Here is a 23,846-nt window from a genome sequence, read left to right as displayed (position 1 = left end):
TGATGATTAAATGAGAGCAAATACTAAATAGGTGCTCACTACTTGTTTACTCTTAATTATTATTGGAACATAAGTTTTCAAAGTCCATCCCTTTAGAAACAAAGGTATATTTGGTAAAGTAAGCAATACTAATAAAATATTATGCTTTATAAGGAAAAGTTTTTACTTTTCAATTAAATGTTTGTTGTTATTGGTAGTGTTTGTACTTAAGCTTGTTTTTCTTTATGGAGTTAATGATTTCAAATTGTTCCATCCCCATCTCAGCAACCAAAAGCATATGTTTTGAGACAGGCAGCAACCATTAAGGGTGTACTATGAGGCATAGAACAAATGTTATATTATAGTCCCCTTTATTTTTTATAATGAAAACAGGAAATACAGGGGTAATTTAGAAGCCTTTTTAGCAGAACTGATTTTTTTTCCCCAAATGATTTTTGGGTTTATTTTTCTATTGTTTGATTTAGCACCTTATTATATTTGTTTTTTAAACAACTTTACTGAGGTATAATTGATATATAATAAACTGCATATGTTTGATATATATAAATCAATGTTTTGATATATGTATTCCCTGAAAACATCACCACAGTCAAGGTAACACATATCCATCACCCCACAATTGTTCCTTGTGCTGCTTTGTAACCCCTCTTGCCTAACCTTCCTCATTCTGCCCCACCCCTGCTCCCAAATCACTGCTCACTGCCACTAGATAATGGTTTACATTTTCTAGAATTTTTTGTTGGGAGGACGGTAGCAGGGATTAAACCCAAAGGTGCTTAACTACTGAGTCACATCCCCAGCCCTTTTTATTTTTTGAGACAAGATCTTGCCAAATTGCTTTGGCCTTGCTAAATTGGAGGCTGGCCTTTAACTTGCAATCCTCCTGCCTAGCCTCCCAAAGTGCTGGGATTACAGGTGTGTTCCACCACACCCAGCTGGGATTTTATATAAACAGAATCACACAAAATGCACTTTTGGGGAGAAGGACTACTTTAGCACCACATAATTATTTTGAGATTCAGTTCACCAATGTTGTTGTGTGTATTAATGGTTAATTTTTTTTATTACTGAATAGTGTTGCATTTTGTGTGTCTATGTGTGTATCACAGTTTGTTTTATCTCTCCATCTGTTGAGCATTTGCATTGTTTCCAGTTTCATGCTATTACAAATAAAGGTACTATGAACATTCATATATAAAGCTTTGTATGGAATATGCTTTTACTTCTTTTGGATAAATACCTATGAATGGAATGTACTAAATAGGGGTATGTTTAATGTTTTAAGAAACTATGGAGGGGGCTGGGGATGTGGCTGGGGGCTGGGGATGTGGCTCAAGTGGTAGCACGCTCGCCTGTCATGCGTGCAGCCCGGGTTCAATCCTCAGCACCACATACAAACAAAGATGTTGTGTCCGCCAATAGCTAAATAAATAAATATTTTAAAAAAAAAAGAAAGAAACTGTGGAATCCTTTTCCAAAGTGATTGTACCATCTTTTATTCCACAGCATGTATAAGAGTTCCAGTTACTCCCCATCCTTATCAACACTTAGCATGGCCAGTCTTTTTAATTTTAGCCATTTAGATGCGTAATATTCAATTTTAATTTCCTTTTCTCTGTTGACTAATGATATTATCTTTTCAGTGTTTATTTGTTATCTTTTTTTGGGGGGGTGAAGTATTTGTTCACATCTTTTGCCCATATTTTTAAAAATTGAATTGCTCTCTCATTAATAAATTTTGAGAGTTCCTTATGTATCTGGATGCAAGTCTTTTATCAGATACATACCTTGAAAATACTTTCTCCCAGCCTGTGGTCTATTTCATTCTCTCAGCTATTTTTTTTTTATACTTTAGATACTTAACCACAATAATTAATAATAATGTATACTTTGTGGGGGTACTGGGTATTGAACATAGGGCACTTCAGCACTGAACTATACCCCCTACCCTTGTTATTTTTTATTTTGAAACAGGGTCTCGTTAAGTTGCCAAAGCTGGCCTCAAACTTGTGATCTTCCTGCCTCAGCTTTCTGAGTAGCTGGGATTACAGGCTTGTACCACCACACTATATTTTACAGTTGAAAATTACTAAAGAGAATAGATTTTAAAGATTCTCTCCATAAAAAATAAGTATATGATGTTACACATATATGTTAGCTTGATTTAGTCATTCCACAAACATTATGTTGAAAAAATATTTTTTTTCACTTAAAACAACTAATAAATTTTAAATAAAAATCCAGCCATATATATAAATATGTGTGTGTGTGTGTGTGTGTGTGTGTGTGTATGCAGGCAGATGAATATATAGATAGATAGAGAGATTATAGGTATGTGCCACCATGCCCAACTGTAACTATCTTTTGAAGAGCAGTTTTTCTTTTTTAAATTTTTTGACATGGTGGGGTGGGGTGGGGTGGGGTGGGTCTCACTATATTGCTCAGATTGGTCACAAACTTGTGCACATCAGTGATTCTCCCACCTCAGCTTCTCCAGTAGTGTAGGACTCCAGGTATATGCCACCACTCCCAGCTAAAAGTATTCATTTTTTATTTGTGAACTTTTGTTTTTAGGGTTATAACCAAGAAATATGCCTAAACCAGGATCAGAAAAGTTTCCTATTTTTTTATCCCTATTTCCTATTTTTTTAACTTAAAACTGTAAGTTTTAAGTTTTACATGGAGGTTTGTGATGTAACATCTGTTAATTTCTTTATATGATTAAAAAATATGAAACAGAAATTTTTTTACATTTTTGTGTATGTATATGAGCATCCAGTTGTTCTCGCACCATTTGTTGAAAAGACTATCCTCACACTGTAGAATGGCCTTTGCAGTTTTGTTACAGTTATTTGTATATCTGTGGGTTTATCTCTGAACTCTCTGTTTTATTTATCTGTCTACCTTGATGCCATTGCCATACTGTGTTGATTACTGTGGCCTTATAGTAAAGCTTAAAATTAGGTAGTATTAGTCCTCCAATATGTTTTTTTTTTGAAAGTTGTTTTACTTATTTATGATCCTTTGCATTTCTCTATGAATTTTAGAATCAGCTTGTCATTTTCTCCAAAATGCTGTTGGCATTTTGATTGGGATTGCACTGATTCTATAGATCTATTTGGGGAGGAAATAGTATCCTATCCATACTGTGTTCCCCATTCCATAAATTTGGTATATATCACCATTTATTTAAGTTTTCCTTTATTTTCTCAGAAGTATTTGGTAGTTTTCAACTAATAGGTGTCTCATATCTTTATCTTTTCTTAGATGAATCCATAAGTATTTCTTATTTTTATGATATTATGAATTTTTATGATATTATGAATGGTTTAAATTTTTAAATTTCTGATTAAATATTGCTGTTATGCAAGTAGAATTGATTTTTTTGTGTATTGGTCTTGTATCCTGAAACCTTTTCAAATTCACCTTTTAGTTCTAATAGTTTCTAAATAATTCCATTGGATTTTCTGCAAACATGTCTGCAAACAAGGGCAGTTTTATTTCTTTCTTTCTAATCCAGATGCCTTTTGTTTATTTTTATGGTCTTATTATATTGGCTAGAACCTACAGTACATTGTAAAAGAGAAGTAATGGGAGGTATCTTTGTCTTGTTAATGGTATCAAAGGGGAAATGTTCAGTCTTTTTTCATGAAGTAAAATGTTAACTACAGGTATTCTACAAATACTCTTTAACAGGTTGAGGAAATTCCCTTCTATTTCTAGTATGCTTAGATTTTTAAATCAGGAATGGATATTGGATTTTTGTTATGCTTTTTCTGTATCTGTTGAGCAGTAATGATTTTTATGTCATTCCTTTGTGTCTGAAATATTATCTAAAAGACAGCCTTATCATCTTTTCTTATTGACCTTCTCTGAGATCAAGTAGAGCTTTTCTAGCTTTTTTTCTGATTTTTAGAAACTAGAATTCTGCAGTTTTTAAAATTTTGCTGAGTAGAGTTCAGTAGCTAAATTATTTTCCTAATTGCAATATTTCCAGTATCCCTAAACAGCCACAATAACAGTTATGTTGTTCTATATAAAAAGTAAACTCTTAGTTAATGGCTACATGAATTAGGTGATAAATTTATATGGTGGAATATTATGTAACTACTTCAAAATATGATGTATATGAAGAACTTTTAATGACATAATGTCTCTAGTCACAAAATAAATATTGTTGAATCTCAATTATAAGAATTATATGTGTACATACTTATATATCTTCCTAAAAATATATTTTAGCTATGTATTATTTACTTTGTAGGGAAAGATATTAGAGTTAATCAAATTATAGTTCAATTTTTCCTTTTTTTAATGTTTCTAACACTGTTAATATTCCATTCCAACCTTCTGGAAGTAGCTCAATTGTCTTTTTCAGAAAAAACAACCTAAATTCCAAAACTATACAATAAAAAAGATCACAGAGCTCAGAGGAAGAAAAATGTTTTAATAAATATACCATTTTATCCCAGAATCAAAAGAGTGTCTTTCGGACAGAAATACTTTTTACTGGGCTGGGATGTAGCTCAATGGCAAAGTGTTTACCTTGCATTATTTGCAAAGCCCTCGGTTCGGTTCCCCAGTTTCAAAAAAAAAGAGATACATTTTATTTTTTGTCACAATCCAGATAAAACTAAAATTTACTAAAATTTATAAACTTTATATTTTACTATACTGTAATACTTATATGGTACTACATTATGGAATAATATTTTCCTTTTTATTGTACTTTATTTTTCTTTAAATGCTATTGCGACCCCACTAACTATGGTATCATGATTCACTAATGGGTTATGACCTACAGTTTGAAAAACACTGGTCTAAAATGCAAACTTTAATTTTCTGAATTGCTGTGTGTAGTGTCTAGATTTCATTTTGTTTCATTTTGCCAAATCCTCAAATTAGAAACAAGATTTATTTAAATGTGTTCCTTATAAAATTCCAAAAGAATTTTCCTTAGCTATGAAGTCAAAAGCTCTTCTAAAAGTTTATTCCTTGGGCTGGGGATGTGACTCAAGCAGTAGCACGCTCGCCTGGCATGCGTGCGGCCCGGGTTCGATCCTCAACACTACATACAAACAAAGATGTTGTGTCCGCCAAAAACTAAAAAATAAATATTAAAATTCTCTCTCTCTCTCTCTCTCTCTCTCTAAAAAAAAAATAAATAAATAAATAATTTTTTTTAAAAAATAAAAGTTTATTCCTTAAGAGGAGCTAGAATTTTGTATAGCTCTCTACAGTGTACACTTTGATTCTCTGTGTGATATCTTCTTGTTGAATTCTCTTGAGAAGTAGATGTCTTAATACCCATTTTACATGAAAGTACTAAAGCTTACATATTTCAATTCTAAATAGTTTTTTTTTTAAGATTAATTGTATTCAGCTAAATTAACCATAGGATCTGACTATAAAAGAAATGTATGTTCCTTTACAAACCTTAAAGGGGAAGAGAAACTGGCACTAATACATAAATTCAATAAGGAAAATTTGGCAATATTTATCAGATTAAACAGGCATCTATCTAGAAGTAATTTCACTTCTAGAAATTTATGCCACATATGTTCTTAAGCCTGTACAATAAAGTATGTGAATAAGGGACTATTAATTGCAACATTATTCATAGAAACAAAGTGCTAGAAACAACATCAGTATCTCTTGGTAGAATTCTGGTCAATGAAATTATGATATGATTGTACAATAGAAAACTCTTTTGATAGAGATTTCTATCTAGAGATAGCCAGGCACAATAGCTCACCCCTGTAATCTCAGCAACTGTAAGAATGAGGCAGGAAGATCTTAAGTTTGAGGCCAGCCTCAGTAATGTGGTAAGACCCTGTCTCAAAATAAAAAATAAAAAAAGGACTGGGGATGTTGTTAGGTGTTAGAGCACTCCAAGCTTCCACACTGCAAAAAAAAAAAAAAAGAAAAAAGAAATAAGTAAATGAAAATAAGATCTTTGTGTGTAATATGGAACACTCTTCAAGGTGAAAAAAAAATAAGTTTTAAAACAGTGTGCATAGAAAACAAAAAAGTATCAAATTGCAGCTGGTAAAGGCAGAAATATGTCTCACAAAGCCTCTCCTTCCTTCCCCTTGGCTTGGTTCCCTGAGAATAGAAGGAGCTCCCAAAATTATCTTCCCTGGAAAGGGCATGATGTTGGTGAGAGAGAAGTACCAGGTCAGTGGTGGGTACTCTAGCAGAAAAGAGTCAAAATAAGCAAGAAAAACTTTTCATATATGCAGGTCATTATAAATTGGGTATCATGAAAAGAAGCCTGGTTTTTTTGTTAGTTTGTTTTGTTGTTGTTTTGTTTTTGTTTTTAATACAGTCCTGGGGATTGAGTCCAGGGGCATGCTATCACTTAGCTACATCCCCAGCCCTTTTTATTTTTGAGTCTCACTACTAAGTTGCCCAGGCTGGCCTGGAACTTGCAATCAGTCCTTCTTTCTCAGCCTCCCAAATTGCTGGGATTATAAGCATGTGCCACCACGCCTAACTAGCACACTGCATTCTTTAGTGATTAAGCATCTTTGCTCCATTCATAAAAACATTGAAACTCATCTGTATCAGCTAGTTCTTAAAAATAATTGTCTGGTATCAGCTACTTACTATACAACTTTTTCTCATGTGTCTTCATTAATATTATAAGTTGTAGCATTTAGGGGTTCAAGAGTGAAGGTGCCAGAAGAATAAGCAAATTTCTCATTTAGCTGACATCTTCCTGTGGGGTCTGTTTTTGTATATATGGCTTTTTCTTTTCATTGTTTTTATGCCTTGGAGGAAAGATAGGGGGAATTCAGCTTGTAAAGTGGTACTTATTTAGAGAACACACAGTTCTCCAGCAGTTAGGGAAGAGCTTCAGAAAGGATTACAGCAGTGAGAAATTTCATTGCATTTATTCAGCCTGAAAGTAAAACAAATAAAAAAGGGAAACAGCTTATTCCTGTTATTTTGACTTCCTCTTATTGTGTCTTCCTTACATGTGTTTGCCTTGTGATTTGGGATTAATCAGAGGTTATTTCTAGTTGCACCTAAAAGAGACAACAAGCAAAGGAAGATAAAGAGGTTGCTTCTAAACCAAAACCCATGATCTGTCATTTAGTGTGTCAGTTCAGTAGGAATAATTTGGGAGATAGCAAGAAACCATATTGTATGCTTGCTAAAATGTTTATAGAAATAAGGCATTTACAGAATGAATTGGCAGTTTTATTATATGGAAAATCCCTTCCTTAGAAAGACTTAGAAATATGTCCCTTCCACAAAATATTCTCTCATTAACATTGAAAGATGTTAATTGCATCATTGTTTAATACATTATTGGAAAACTGTAAACAACCTAAAGTATGACTACATAAACTGGTACATGCTTACTATATAATATGTAATTTTAAAGAGGAAAAAAATGCTGTGTAACTGATTTATATTTCCAAGACAACAAGTAAACCCAGCTGCAGAAAACTTTTTGCAGAATATCATTGTCTATGTAATTAGCTTTTATACAAACACATCTAAATGTATGCCTGTTGTTTAAATGCCCTGGAAGGAAACACCCATCATACTAAAACTGAGAGAGAAAGGATAGATTGGGTTGTGGTCAGAAAGGACTTCAACTTTATCTACAATAGTTAAAAATCTTATATAGGATAAGCAGTGGAATGGCAAGGAGTTGGGGAAAACATTTAATTTTAAACTGGGTAATTTAAAGTAACTTCTCAAGTAAATCTGTATTAATTTTACAATATAATTAAGGGAGTGAGACAGTATATCATGCCAAGGGAAGCAAGAGCTTTTTGCCTCTATATCCCAGTTTTTCCCCCAAAGATTTGCTCATTGATTTCCAAATTCTGCTTTTGTATAGCTTAATAACTAAAGTGATTCTTCCAAAGCAGATTCTTTCATGGGTCATGGACTCAAAACTAAATAAAACTGACAATATGTGCACAAGCAATTACATGTTTAGATTTTCATGAGATTTAGTTACTATAGGAGGAGGACCTCTGCGACCCTTTAATGTGTTTTTCCCACCTTCAATTTCTTCTGTGTATCTCATAATATTCCATCACTTAACAACAACAAAACATATTTTCTTCCTCAGAAATCAAACATCAGTCATTGAGTTCTAAGATGCATTACATCAAAAAGTTTCTATATCTAACCCAATACCTAGCATGCCGTTTGTTCATAAATGCTAAATTATTTCGTAGATATGAATATTCAGTTATGTCAATTTGGAAGTCTCTGTTTTGATTTTTTTCCCCCTCAGTACTGAATATTGAACTCAGGACCTCACACATGCTAGGCAAGTGTTCTACCACTGAGCTATATATCCCCAGCCCAGAAGTCTATTCTTAATGATTGGAAACTCCTAGAGATTTTACATTCCTCTTTTCCTGTATCATCCTATTCCAAGGTTAATTAATGCTACGACTTGTACTCGATATCCTATCTTTTCCCTATTTCTTCATGCCTTACTTACTGCCTGCCTTCTCTTAGGGTTTCAGTTTCTTACTATATGCTACCTCTTTGTACTCAGCTCAAAGCCTATTTGGACCACTCTCTCCATTCTGGCTTTTTTTTTTTTTTTTTTTTAAGATTTCTTTCAAGCCTGCCTTCATTCTGAGCTACCAGATTATTTCTTCTCTTCACACTCAAATATTTAAATGTCATTTGTACTCTGCCTCCATTTTCTTGTCCCTCATCACTTGTTTGTCTTTTACTATTCTACTGAAAATTCACCTTATGAAGTTACAAGAAACCTCTAGAGGCTTTTTTTCTTTTCCTTTTTTTTTTTTTTTTTTTTTTTTTGTTAAATACAGTGCTAGGGATTGAACCTGGCATCTGGTGAATGCTAGGCAAGGGTTCTACCACTGATCTATACCCTGAGCCTCTAAGGACTCTTTTTCATTAGATTACATAACCTGTGTTCAAGCATTTGACACTGTTGACCATTTTACTGTTTGTTTGCTTTGGTTTTCACTTTTTAATTTTGATATAAGCTTTCACTAGGTTGCCCAGGCTAGCCTTGAACTTATGACCCTCCTCCCTCATCCTCCTGAGTCGCTAGAATTACAGGCCTGTGCCACCATTCCTGACTGTCCATCTTAACTTTTTAAACTTCTGTTTCCTTGATTTCGGTGATATTCTAGTCTTGTTCCTTCTCAGACCACTTTTTTTCTTCCACATGCCTCTTAAATTTGGCACCTTCTGTGACAATATAAAATGTCCTTTCCTATGATTCCCCTCGTTTACTGTTCAGAATCTATCACAGCAGTTTTCATAACTATATTGTAATAATGTTGTCTCATGTCCTTTAGACTTTCAAAACCTTAAAGGATAGAAGCCAAAATAATACTCATTTTCCTGTGTGTGTGTGTGTGTGTGTGTGTGTGTATTTTTTAATTTTCTATCCTCCATATCTATTCCCATTCACCTCTTTCACAAGCAGCTGTGCTTATACATTTTTGTTTGTTTGTTTGTTTGTATGTGTTCTTATAAATGTTATATAGCCCGTTGTTTCTTTTTGGACTTTCTGTGTCTTTGAGGTCCATCATGTTGCCTTCATGTGCACATAATCTGTTGCTGTCTGAGTAGACATTTATTTTAACTGATCCTCTTAGGTATCTCTGTGTTTATTACCTAGCATATTGCACTGTTACTTAGTATGTACTGAGTGTGTTAGCTGAATGAATAATAACATAAACAGATATCCCCTAGGACTTCGTTCTTAGCCCAGTCTTATCTTAACCTATTCGCTCATCCTGTTTAAGTAATGTATTCCATTCCAGTGGTTTCAACATGTGGTTAACACCCATATTTGAATTTTTTTCCCCTCCTATCCCTAGAATAATATATGCTGGTGTCTTTTTGACATACATACCTAAATGCCCCATATTGCAATCACAACATATTTCCCTTAAAGATCGTTTGTTTTACCGTTTGTTTTGGATAGTTCTCAACTATCCAACTATCCAACATAAGTACTTAAAAATGTCTTCTCTCTTTTTACTCCCTATATCTAATCAGGTGCCACAACCTGTCAGTTCTACCTTAAAAATACTCCTTAAATATACTTTCCCTCTCCTATATATGAGTTTAGATCCAAATTGTCCTTTTATTGGTCAGTAGATATAACTTCCTAACTGATACTTTCTAGCTTTGTAGACTTGATTTTTGTATCCTAGCTATCATTAGTATCAATTCAATTTTGTCATTTTTTTTTCTCTTTTAAAACTTCTTGTGGATCCTTGCTGCCTACAGAAATTAAATTTAAAGGCATTGTATTCAGGTATTTACAGACTGGCCTGATCCTGGTCTCATTTCCTGCCGTCTACCAGCTGTAGTCTAACCTCTAGACCAAAGTATTCACTTTCATTTTTCTATTGCCTTGCTTCAACTGCTCCCTTTGTTTGGAATACTTTTTTTAAAAAATTGTTAATAGTACTGGGAATTAAACCCAGAGGAGATTTGCCACTGAACTACATTACCAGACTTTTTATTTTATCATGAGAAAGGGTATCACTAAGTTGCCAAGACTGGCCTCAAACTTGCAATCCTCTTACCTCAGTCTCTGGTGTCATTAGGATCACAGGCGTGCACCATCATGTCCAACTCTGGAATACCATTTTCCTTTCCTTCTTTGTCATAGAACCTCTCACATAAGTGTTATCCAATACATTTTTATTAAACTGAATCATACTTTGAGTTTTTTTCCTTTTTGGTTTTCTGAACTAGATAACAGGAGAATTTATGTTTATCTGATAAACATCATAGATTATAGGGACTTTCCTATTTTATGTCTACTTGCATATGCACACGCACACATACACACACATACACACACACACACACACACACACATATACACACGCTGAATGTAGGGCTACTATTTAATCTTGCCCAGCACTGCACCCCAGGTATCTAGAACCTACTAAGTACTTTAAAAGCGTTTGCCATATGAGAGATTGAATTCAAGCCTTTTAAATCTAACTTGAATTTATTCAAGGCTCAAAATAGATTGACATTTTTTAATTTGTATATTTTTTTAGAAGAGAGGCTTAACTAGTAGTAATAAAGTTTCCTAACTTTTACCATTGTTAACAATTCTCATTCAGTTACATTATTTGCATCTCACCCTGTACTAAGAACAGTTTGTTTTTCAGAGAGGAAATTATTGTTCTGTTTGTTCTATATTTGTGGTAAAGGGTACCAAATAACTGGGAAACATAACTTTGTTCACTGTGTTATAGTCATATAAAAAGAAAAAAGTAAATGCATTCCTATTATTATTTAGTTTTCAACTGGTATTATCTTCCATTCATAGGACACATGACTACCTCTTCTACACCAGACCTAGAAATCACTACAGAGAGTGCTGAAACAAAGTCTTAAAGACACAGAATAGAGCCAGTTTTTCTGTTCCTTATAAGATTAAAATGGGAAAGGGATCTTGTAATTGCATTCTTATCACGTGACATTTAAAATTTCTAATGCTATTGCCACCAGACAGAATAAAAAGGAAGAGCTAATGTCTCCAAAGAAAACTCACGTTCTTCGGATCTGTGCATATTCTAATCCCCTTTAGTACTTTTCTTTTATGAAGAGAAACTGGGGATTACTTAGGATTGATAATAGCAGTAGTTGAGAGCACTTTAAAAAAAAATGCAATGTTAACCAAATCTGGAATAAAAAATAAATTTAAGATCATTTTAAAAAGAAAAATAGTAGCAGTGGTCAACTTCAGTTTGCTTGATTTCACCATATATTTAGTGTCTCTGTAAGTAATGACTGTGTCAGTTCACATTTAAAATTATTACTAAACATTTTGCAATGCACTTATAGCCCCCTTTTCATTTTCAATCTTGACATCTTTACACTCTCCCCATTTTTTTTCTTTTAGCAAAGAATGATCCTTTCCTAATTTTGAGTCCTAATCTACCTGAGTGACTACTAGTTGAAACTAAATAGCTACTAAACCTCCCTGTACATAAAGCTGCAGTGATAATAGAGATTTCCACCCTGCCATTCTCTGACTTGTGATATGGACCTGTTCCTTCTCTTTCTGTCATAGAAATTCTATTCCTTCTTCTGTATGATGACACCATCTCACTTCTCTTCAGCTGCTCTGATATCCTGCTGTCCTCATGGTGTGGCTCTGGAAACTATTATTAGGGTTTTTGTTTCATTCTACCCTGTCTCTCTACTCCCCAACCCTGCACCCTCCCCAAACTTTTTTTTTTTTTTTTTGGTACTGGGGATTGAATTCAGGGGCACTCAACCACTGAGCCACATCCCCAGCCCTGTTTGTATTTTATTTAGAGACAGGGTCTCACTGAGTTGCTTAGTGCTTCGCCATTGCTGAGGCTGGCTTTCAACTTGAGATCCCCCTGCCAGCCTCCCGCTCAGCCTCCCAAAATATTGGTATTACAGGTATGGGCCACAGCGCCCAGCCCCCAAACTTCTTATTATTACTTGATAAACTTCTAAATATAAACTTTTGTACCTCTTGGTCAAGCTGAAGACCTCTTTGTACGACCATACTTTTTTTTTTTTTTTTTTTGAAGATGGACACAACTCAATGCCTTTATTTTTATGTAGTGCTGAGAATCCAATCCGGGTCCCGCCCATGCTAAGGGAGCGCTCTACCACTGAGCCACAATCCCAGCCCCACCCCCAACCGTACATTTTTGAGCAGCTTATTTCTTGCCATGATTCCTTAAAGTCTACAATTTAAGAACCTTTCTTCAAACAAATTAGAGTTAAGACCCATTGTCCAGTTACATAGATTCAATCTCCCTCTACAGAACCCCCTAAGAGGAAGAAGAAAATATCTCTTCACATCTTATTTTAGTAAGTTCATTGTTTGGTACTGGTGACTGAACCCAGGGCTTCACATGCCACTGAGCTACATTCTCAGCCAGTGAACCCTATTTAAATACTTTAACCCTAGAGTTAGTTTCTATATACTATATGTTAATACATAGTGAGTGAAAGAGCCTAAGCACATCTACAAGAAAGTAGTTTTTCAAGTTCATAGGGCTAACAGGCTGTAATCTGTGAGCTGGGGCTCACTGTGTAATACTTGAGAGAGAGTTTTGGGTTATGTGCCTCCCCCCAAACTCATGGTGTTTCCTGTCATTCATTAAATTGCTGATAGTCCCATTTATCTGCCAGAACCCACCCACTTCCAGGGTTAGCCTTTTCCTTCCTGTTGCTTTGAATGCAAAGTCTCAGTCGTAGAAAGTTCTGATTAAATAAATTGTACTTGTTGTTCCTCAAACATTAATGATATTGTTTAGAAAATATTTGAACAAATAGAGGCTGCTTGTTCCTTGCTGTTAAGCTTACACTTGTCAGTATAGGGGGCTTGATGATATGGAACTGTATTTCCATATCACTTAACATACTTAGAAAACATTAAGTATTCAATAAAAGCATGTACTGCCAAGAAAACAAAAAAAAAAAAATGTATACCTCGTATTACACACAAAAAATACAGATGAACCACAGATCTAAAGAAAACTCAAAAAGCACATGAAAAAGTGCCCATTTGTGATTAGGAAGGTATAAATCAAAACAAGATACCAATATAGTCATGAGAATTGCTGAAATTGTAAACTGATAATTACAGACTGTTGGAAGGATAAAGAACAACTAAACACTGGTGAGAGTATAAAATAGTACAACTACTTTGGAAATTGATCTGGGAATTTCTCATCAGTTAGACAAAGAACCAGCTGCAGTTCCACTCTAAGTACAATCCAAAAGAAATGAAAACATTATCTATAAAAAGACTTTTATGCAATGTCCACAGTAGCTTTATTCATGGTGGCGCCAAACTGGAAATATTCACATATCAATCAACAGGAGAAAAATATTACACAGCAATAAAAAGGAATAAATGGTATACAAAAAGGCATCATTGAACATGAACAACATTATTCTGATAAAAACAACAACAAAAAAGCTAGATATAAAAGAATACATTCTGTGTGACTGTTCAGATAATGCTGTAGAACAGACAGAACTAAACTATGGTGAAAAAAAAAATCAGGAGAGTGTTGCCTCTGGGAATAGGAAGACAACTGACTGGGAAGAGGCACAAGACAACTTTCTGTTTTGATGAGAATGCTTTGTGTCTTGACTGGGTGTGGGTTACATGGCTGTGTGGATTTGTCAAAGCTCATCAAAATGAACACTTGAGATCTATGCGCTTCACTATATCTCAATTGTACCTCCAGCTAAAAAAGGTTAAAATGTAAGTAAATATAATAAAAATTGAAGGGAGAATTAAGTTGTGTGTAATATATGTTTTATGTACAATGTTTCTGAAAGAGAGGGAATAATAAGTGTAATAATAATGATAACAGAAACAACAGGAGTGCTAACACTTAGGGGTTTGTTATCTGCCAACCGCCATGCCGAGTTTTTACATGTCCAATCTAAATCTAACAACATTCCTTTTGAAGTAGACAGCTTCAAACATTCAAATTACTTCTTTGAAGGGAGAAACTGAACAGTAGCATGTGACTTTCCTAAGATCACAAATAATTAAGTAGGGGAGAAGAAAAGTAAGTGATATAAAGCACTGGATATACTTGCTGAATGAGTAATACATAAATACATATTCCCCAGAACTTTGTAAAAATGAATTTTAATTCACTGGGTCTTGTTTATTATCTTAAAAATGAAAGACAGCTGCTGGGGGATATAGCTCAGTGTTAGAGTACTTGACGGCACGTGTGAGTTCAATCAAAAGAACAGCCAAGAAAATCACCCCCTCCCCATCAAGAAACAGATTAGAATAGAAAACACTGCAGAGCACTGAACATTAGAAGGCCGAGTACGGTTACTAGGAAATTTTCTTCCAGCATCAGGACTATAGGTGTGTGCACATGTGTGTGTAGGTGTGTTCCCTGGGTCATAATACAAAGTCTACTTTTTACTATGTGTGTGGTAAAAGTTTGAAAAACACTAGAATATAATGAAGAACCCAAGAAGTCTGACTCTTGAATCTATAATTTTAAACAATTTCAACCATAACAAATATGCAAATTCTAATAGAACTGAAAAGAAATCAATATTATTGTTTTAAACTAACAAATGCTCTAAGTCTATAACCAGGAGAGGTTTGGTCTAACATCAAGTATAGAAAATGTGAGGGGAAAAAATCTCGATATTATCAAAAGTTAGACAACCAAAATGTCACCTGGAATTCTGGAAAAATTTTCTGAACATGTGGATGGTTCATGGTTCACACTACCACTTTCTAATCCCTAGCCTTTTTTTTTTTTTTTTTCTTTTTCCTTAATTTTTGATACAGGGTCTCCTCAGGTTGCCCAAGCTGCCTTGAATTTGCATCTTCCTACCTCAGCCTCCCAAGTAGCTGGGATTCCAGGCGTGGGCCACCACACAAGCTTACTTTCTTTACATTTTAAGAGATGAATGATCTCCTAAAAAAGAGCGATTAAGATCACTAGAAATCATACTTTTTTCAATAGAAACAAATGTACCACTCTAGTGAGAAATGTTGATAATAGGGCAGGCTATGCTTGCGGGGAGGGAGCGGGTATGTGGTTATCCCTGCCTGTTTACTCAGGTTGATGTCCACTTAAAAACTACTCTAAGGAATGAAATATTTTAAAAATTATACTTTAAAATCCTTTACATTCAGAGCATTCTCCTTTTCCATTAATTTTTTTGTTCTGTACTGTTGAATTCCCTATACACATTTTCTTCTCCACCTCAAAAAGATATTCATGTGGATCATCCAGTCCAGAATACATAAGTAACTTATTTCAACCCACATTCCTAGGATGTAAAAATAAAACAACAAAAAGACAAACTCGACATTTTATTTCAATTTTATTAGAACTTTTCAAGGAACTCTTTTGGAATTTGAATGTTGAAGCAACTACACTATGCTGTTTATCTGTACTTGTATGTTCAAATGAGCAAGTCCACTTGCTAATAATTCCACACTTAGAACTATTTATACTAAACCAAGTTTAGTCTCACATAGAATTTAGAGCACTTTAGTAAAATAATAATAAATGATCATCTGTCCTTACATAAATAATAGCTTTTATAAATAGCTATGTTTGCAGGTTGACTTGAAGGAAGTTTTTAAGAATTTCTTTTATTTATCAGTTTCTGAAAAAGATTATTACAGTTTTTTTTCTCTTTCTACTTCAAAGTCAGTTGAATTTTTTTTAATATCATGAAAATTTTTCCTCTTTATTCTCATGTTAAATTTTGTCCCATTTTCTAGGACTGAGGATGTAGTTATGTGGTAGAGTGCTTACCTGGCCTGTATGAGACCCTGGGTTCAATATCCAACACAAAACGAAGGAAGGGAGGGAAAGAGGGAGGATGGAAAAAAAGAATTGCCCAGTTTCCCAAATTTAAAGTTAATTCAAATGAGGCTAAGTCCTCTCTAATCAATATCATCAAACATTAAAGTCTAGTTGTCTTTCAAAAAGTAAAAAGAAACTCCACAAGGATATTCAAATAATATAGTTAGCATCTTTATCCAGTACCGTTGCTTTATTTCCAGTTGCTCAGACAGCTTTTTATAGTTTATTAGGAACTCCAGAGAATGACTTATCCGACAATCAACAGATTCAACTTATATGTGAAAATGATCCCTTTCAACATTCGTTTAGTGGCATCAATCAAAAAGACATCTTGGGGGCTTGGGCTGTTGCTTAGTGACACATCACTTGACTAGCATGTGAGGCACTAGGTTTGATACTTAGCACTGCATAAAAATAAAGGTACGCTGTCCATACACTACAAAATTTTTTTTTTAAGATATCTTGGAATTGTGTTATTTTGTTCCTTAGCATAGAAGCATTCATTTTTGGGGGGAGTAGGGTTACTGGGGATTGAACTTGGGGGCACTCAACCACTGAGCCACATCCCCAGTCCTATTTTGTTTTTTATTTAGAGACAAGGCCTCACTGAGTTGCACCTCATTTTTTTAAAAAAAATTATTTACTTATTTATTCTAATTAGGTATATATGACAGCAGAAAGCATTTTGATTCATTGTACACAATTGTAGCACAACTTTTCATTTCTCTGGTTGTACACAATGTAGACTGCCATATGTGCAGTCATACATGTACTAAGGGTAATGATGTCCATCTCATTCCACCATCTTTCCTGCCCCCATGCTCCCTCCTCCCCACCACCACTTTGCCCAATCAAATTTCTCCATTTTTCCCATGCCCTCTCCCATTAGGGATCAGCATCTGCTTATCAGAGAGAACATTTGGCCTTTGGTTTTGGGGGATTGGCTTACTTCGCTTAGCATGATATTCTCCAACTCTGTCCATTTACCTGCCCAAACCATACTTTTATTCTCTTTTAATGCTGAGTAATATTCCATTGTGTATAGATACCACAGTTTCTTTATCCATTCATCTATTGAAGGGCATCTAGGTTGATTCCACAGTTTAGCTACTGTGAGTTGAACTGCTATAAACATGAATGTTAGTGCCTCACTTTTACTGAGGCTGTGTTTGAACTGTGATCCTCCTGCCTTAGCCTCCAGAGCTTCTGGGATTACAGGCATGTCCCACCGCACCCGGCTAGCATTCACATTTTTTAAAGGCCCACACTATTAATATTTTTGTTAGTTATTATTTCTTATTTATTATTTCTAAATTATCACTTCATAATTATCTCATAAATGGCAAAGGTGCCTCTTAATCCATTTCTGGTACTAGCCTCAGTTTTGAAAATAAAGCTTTGCTCTGTAATATAAGTCCCCAATAAAGTGATTCTTAATTCTTCACCTTTAGATTTGGAACAACTTTTCATATGGGAAATGATCATCTGAAGAATAAAGAGATTGATTTCCTAGATTAAAACTGCAGTATGCACATGATGCACTATGTACAAATTATATTAGGAAGAGGGGAAGAGGTCTACTTTTATTTATTTTTGAAGATAGTAATAAAACAGCTGAAACTTTTGGAGACCAAGTATGGAAAATTCCAAGGATAGTATGTGATTTTATTTTAAGCTTTCAGTAGTGCTATGTTTCATTTAGGCTATGACAGTAAAAATAAATGAGTAATAGATGACTAGTGTGTTTTGTCTGTTGTGATAATACCCTCTATTATCACATCTGTCTAGCCTGCCAGTTATTTTCCTAATCTCTGAAATTAAAGACGATCATGTTTTGATCATATTTTCTGACAATTTAGGAATTTCTGTTTCGCTAAAGTGTACACTGTCATTGAAGTAAAAATAATGAAATTGCAAGAAATTTATTTTAACTTTATTACTAACTCCTTCCAAAAACTCAAGACCAAAATCATGTAAAATTTCTCATAAAATAGCTGAAATATCATTAAATTATTAAACTCAGCTTTGACGGTTTTTAAAGTATAGGTCTTTAAATTTAATCTGATAAATAAATAATAGTGGTGGCATATCTAGTCATTTGCCTTGTGATGGCCAGCTTCTAAGATAACCCCCAAGGATACTCCTGAAATCATACCCTGGCATAGTCCCCTCCCCTACATACCAACAGAATACATCTGAAGTAATAGTATATTACTTCTAAGATTGGGTGATAAAGTCACTGAGATAGTCATCTTGGTTGCTTGTATGTTTGTCCCTCTGTCTCTTGGGTTACTTGCTCTGTAGGAAGCTCACATTTGCAAGGAACAAAGTCCTATGCCAAGTGAGTAAGCTTAGAAATGGATCTACCAGCCCCAATCATGGCTTCAGATGACTGCAGCCTCATGAGACCCTGAGCCTAAACCACTTAGCCTAAGCCCTTCCATATTCCTTACCCTCAGAAACCAGATGAGATTAAAATGTTTTTTAAGCTGCTGAATTTTAGGGTAATTATTTATGCAGTAATAGATAACCACTATAGACCACCATTAAGGCTCTTTTTATTCTTCAAATTTTAACATCTGGGGCTGGGGACGGTAGCGCGCTCACCTGGCATGCGTGCGGCCCAGGTTCGATCCTCAGCACCACATACAAAGATGTTGTGTCCGCCGATAACTAAAAAATAAATATTAAAAAAAAAAAAATTCTCTCTCTCCCTCTCTCTCTCTCACTCTCTCTTTAAAAAAAAAAAAAATTTTAACATCTGTTTTTTGTTGTTATTTGTAATGTTAAGCTGTAATTCTGTAAGTCACCTGATCAAATCATTGAGTTAGTTAAAAATACCATATTCCATCTCCCATTTTGTAGGTATTTGACATAATAAGTACAGACTGAATTCATCATTCCTTTATTTGGCCCCATATTAGAATGTACTTAAATGAACTGCTTCACGAGGAGCCTTTTCAAAATTATTCCACAGATCCTTTTCATTTATAGTGAAGCCATTTATTTTATATAACTTGTAATTACTGTACTAGTGACTATGGAATTACTATGAAGTACTTCAAGAGAAAACAGACAGCCTAACAACTGTTCTCAGGCTGAGCCCTCACTAAAGGAGCTCCTTGTGTATTACTTGTGACTTTGATGCTTATTAATTATACAGGATAATCACAGTGTAGGTTTTTAAAAGTCATATTTTTAGGATTAGTTAACTATATACTCAAACCTGAGAGACAGCGTCTCAGCAGATCCAGTGTCAAGGTCATGAGTTGCAGTCCCAGCTCCTGCCTCTCCCATCCCATTTCTTTCCTGTTTCCTTTTTTACCCTACTAAACCAATTTCACTATCAAGAATTCTCCTTTTATTAATACTGTATAGAAATGGTTGTCATGAGTAAGAAAAGAGGTATTTCACTGCTTAGAGTGACTTTTTCTCCTGTTTCCTTTGTCAAAGCATTTTGCTAAATATGGATTTGCCTTTAATAAGTACAAATAGATATCTTCATTGAATCCTAGGATATTAGTCTCATGTTTTTATACCTGAATTTAAAGAAACATATTCTTGGTAAAAGAAAAACATTCATGAGTCCCGTGTTGTTATTTGACATCATTGCTTTTAAAAATATAACTTGTATTAAGTTTTACTTTTACTGTGATATAAATTAATAATAAAATGGCTGGCTTGGGAATCATTTATTTTTGTAGTTGTTATTGCTGTTGTTTTTGGTACTGGGGATTGAACCACTGAGCCACATCCCCAGCCCTTTTTTTTTTTTTTTTTTTTTTTTTTTTGAGACCGGGTCTCAATAATGTGCTGAGGCTGACCCAGAATTTGCCATCCTTCTGCCTCAGCCTTCCAAGTTGCTAGGATTATAGGCATGCACAACCATGCCCAGCTAGAAATTGATTCTTTTTTTTTTTCTTCCATCCTAAAGAGATTATTTTAAAATTTTACTGAGAATTTTCTTTTTTAATTTGGATCTGAAAAAAAATAGAATCCCCCCCCCCATGAAATAAGTTTAGAAAAATAGTTATTAGTAACTTAAAGAAACAGGGGCTAGGGGCATAGCTCAGTGGTAGAGCCCTTGCCTAGCATGAGCAAAACCCCTGGGGTCATTCACCAGCACTGAAAAAAAAAAAAAAAAAGGAAATCTGTATTTCTGGTGTACAAATACCATCCAAATATTCCAGTAATGTAACTTAAGATGGTTGTAGTCAAACCAGAAATAAAGCCCAGGGCTTCTGACTCTGCTTTGAACATTTGCCAACTGATAGGAACAAATTTGTGTTCCTATAAGACTAAGTGATTCCTGAGACATTAACTTGCACAGTCAATAAAAAAGAAGATGTCACATTTTCAGCACTGAAACTATACTTCTGTGTTGAGGAAATCCTGGGTTTGCTTTATTTTCTTGAGGGTTCTTTTTTTTTTTTAATAAAAGCTCAATCATTTTTTTTATTATCATCTTTATCAGAAAACAACCAATAGCCTTACTTATTTTTGGATTTTCTTTAATGTTTCAGAATCCATTTTTGCATACAGTGTTCAGTGTGTCTAAATTCTTTTTTTTATTTTAATTTGTTGTATATGACAACAAAATACATTACAATTCATATTACACATATAGAGCACTGTATTGTGCTCTGTGTCATCTCTGTTGTACAAAAAGTAGAGTCACATCCTTCTTGTCTTCATACATGTACTTAGGATAATGATGACCATCGCATTCCACCATCTTTCATACCCCTATGCCCCCTCCCTTCCCCAAAGACAATGTGGTATATATGCACAATGGAATGTTACTCAGCATTAAAAGAGAATAAAATCATGGCATTTGCAGGTAAATGGTTGGAGCTGGAGAATATAATGCTAAGTGAAATTAGCCAATCCTAAAAAATCAAGTGACGAATAATCTCTCTGATTTAAGGATGCTGATTGATACATGCTGCCAGGGGAGGGGGGAGGGGAGGATTAATTGAGGGTTGTTTTAAATAAAAGCATAGCCATTGAATTTTTAATACCTCCCCTTTTTAAATGGGCTCCTATTTGTGGACTGCTCTACTAAGAAACCATAACAACTGATGAAATTTTTTTTTTTAAGGATTCTTTTCTCCTGTTTGGTACCAGGAATTGAACCCAGGGGTGCTTAACCACTGATCCACATCCCCAGCACTTTTTATTTTTTGTTTTGATACAGGATCTTGCTAAGTTGCTAAATTGTTCAGACTGTCTTTGAACTTGGAATCCTCCTGCTTTAGCCTCCCAAGTTACTGAGATTATAGGCATGTACCACCACACCTGGCAAAATAGTTTTTCAAAATGGATAAATGACAGTAGTTTTTCATAACTAGACTTAATGTAAAAGTTTGTCATTTAGTACTTTGTTGTGTAATAATCACTGATGTCACTCTGTTGGTGTGTGTATGCTATATGGTGCTCCTATGAAGTAGTACTGCAAGCTCTTCCTAGAAGAGATAAGAAAAAAGAGAAGTCTAAGAATATCTTTCCAGCCATCTCCTGATCCTTAAACACCTGGTGTGGCACCCAGGCCCAAATCCTTGAACCAGATTCTAGGTACCAGCCCCCATCTCCTTTTTATCTTCTCTTTCATCCCCAAACTCACCAAGCCCTGAAAGGGACAGAAGGGAAGATGGAAGATAGCATCTGAACAGAGACTAAAAGAGGGGGTTGGATTTGGCAGCAGGTAGAAGGATTTTGTCTGCGCCTCTTGGTGTGAGTGCCTGGCACCCATCAACAGCGAAGTGAAGTTCCATGTGTACAAATCACAAGTAGTTCCAGATTATAGTGTGATCATACTTATTTTTAGCATCCTTTACATATCTACTGGTACCTTGTTGAATTACTAACTATGTAAATTCATAAAATTATCATGCTTAATACTTTAGAAATGCACATGGCATAACAGAAAGAAAAGATAAGATAGACCTCCTGGTAATAGATGTGAACGTAAGCAGAGACAAAAGCCTGGTGGTGAAGGACACAGACTTTGAAGCCAGGCAGCCTTGGTCAAGACCCAATTCTGACAGCTGGATGAGTAACCTGGAACAGTTATTTAGTCTCTCTGTAATAGTTTTCCCATTATGCAAAGTGGAGATGGTTAGCATTATCTTAGAGGGTTGTAAATATTAAGTCGACATGACTATAAATACTTAGAACAACGTCTAATACATAATTAGCTCTATATGAGTATTTGTGCTTGTTAATATTATATCACATCACTTTTCTGATGCTATTTCTTTTATATTTGGATGGCTCAATCTGATTTGCAACCAGCAGGTTACATTTACACTAACACTACCACTTTTAATGTATAACTACTAGATAGCAGATTCCCCTCCTCAATAGAATTAAAAAGCAAAATACTTATTTCTTTTTCTCTTTCCCAGGCCCAACACAGAGATACTTTCATTGAAGAACGCTATGGAAAATATAATATCAGTGATCCTTTGATGGCTCTGCAGAGAGATTTTGAAACACTGAAGGAGAAAAATGATAGTGATAAGCAGCCAGTGTGCACAAACCCACTCTCTATCCTGAAGGTGGTGATGAAGCAGTGCAAGAACATGCAGGAACGCATGCTGTCCCAGCTGGCTGCTGCCGAGAGCAGGCACCGAAAGGTAGGTTCAGTCTGGTAGACGTATGCTGCACAAATCCTTGTGAAGACTATAAACCATACCTGATATCATCTTGTCAGCTGCCAGTTTTCACAACAGTTCAGTGGTTGTGGGTAGACTTCCTGTGTAGCAAAAAGTTCCTTAGCTTATGTAGGAGCCAGGAGATAGAAAAGAAAACAGAGGTTATTCCAAGTGGTAAATTTAGGGAATGTGCCAGGCACATTATTTAAGGTAACATTCCTTCTTGGTATGTCACTCCAGAAGATTTGGTATGTTTTTTCAGCCAAACTTTGGCAACAAACTGGAGTTTAATCAAGCTTGTAACTGAGCAGAATATTCTGTATTTGTTTACTTAAGTGATAAATACAAAGAGTAACAGATATTGGGCTGGGGCTGGGGCTCAGCGGTATAGCCTAGCATGTGTGAGGCTTTGGGTTTAATCCTCAGCACCACATAAAAATAAATAAAATAAAAGTATTGTTTCCAACTACAAAAAATATATATATATTTTTTAAAAAGATTAACAGGTGTTTAGGGAATGCTATATCTCAGAGGGAGAATTTACCTCACTATAAACATATAAGCCGATAGACTTATTTTCATTTATTTCTAGTTTTGAGTTTCATTGCATCTTATTGCTCATGAAAACATAAACGGTCCATAGGGTTGTTTACCATAATGTTCTTTTACACTATTAAGACTCAGAGAGGTGTGTTTGTGTGTCCATATCTGATAGTTTCTACATTAGGAAGGTAAACCTGTGCTTTCCTCTATCTCATCTTATTGGAATGCTGGTGCTTGTGAATTTATTCCCCAGCTTGTCATTTACTCTTCAGATTTTACTTGTAAAAGATGCTTG

The 23,846-nt window shown here is 34.9% G+C and overlaps 2 protein-coding genes across 4 annotated transcripts in view; one reads left to right on the top strand and one right to left on the bottom strand.

Moving 5' to 3' along the window:
- Positions 1–23,846, top strand: part of Cttnbp2nl (CTTNBP2 N-terminal like) — a 56,087-nt gene that overhangs the window by 24,831 nt on the left and 7,410 nt on the right. For all 3 annotated transcript variants that reach the window (XM_076863015.1, XM_076863016.1, XM_077109872.1), the window contains one exon: positions 22,760–22,990. In XM_076863015.1, coding sequence (XP_076719130.1) covers positions 22,760–22,990 — 231 coding nt within the window. The remainder of the gene's footprint in view (positions 1–22,759; positions 22,991–23,846) is intronic.
- St7l (suppression of tumorigenicity 7 like) overlaps positions 21,733–23,846 on the bottom strand; it is a 156,055-nt gene continuing 153,941 nt past the window's right edge. Inside the window, exons 15-16 of the mRNA XM_076863009.1 lie at positions 23,050–23,132; positions 21,733–21,817 (exon numbers count right to left, since the gene is read on the bottom strand). Of these exons, the coding sequence (XP_076719124.1) occupies positions 23,088–23,132 (45 nt within the window). The 3' untranslated portion in view covers positions 21,733–21,817; positions 23,050–23,087. The remainder of the gene's footprint in view (positions 21,818–23,049; positions 23,133–23,846) is intronic.

This window comes from Callospermophilus lateralis, chromosome 7 (genome assembly GCF_048772815.1).
Source record: "Callospermophilus lateralis isolate mCalLat2 chromosome 7, mCalLat2.hap1, whole genome shotgun sequence".
Lineage (NCBI taxonomy): Eukaryota > Metazoa > Chordata > Mammalia > Rodentia > Sciuridae > Callospermophilus > Callospermophilus lateralis.
Note: the sequence above shows the minus strand (reverse complement) of the source record. Positions and strands in the feature narration are given on the sequence as shown.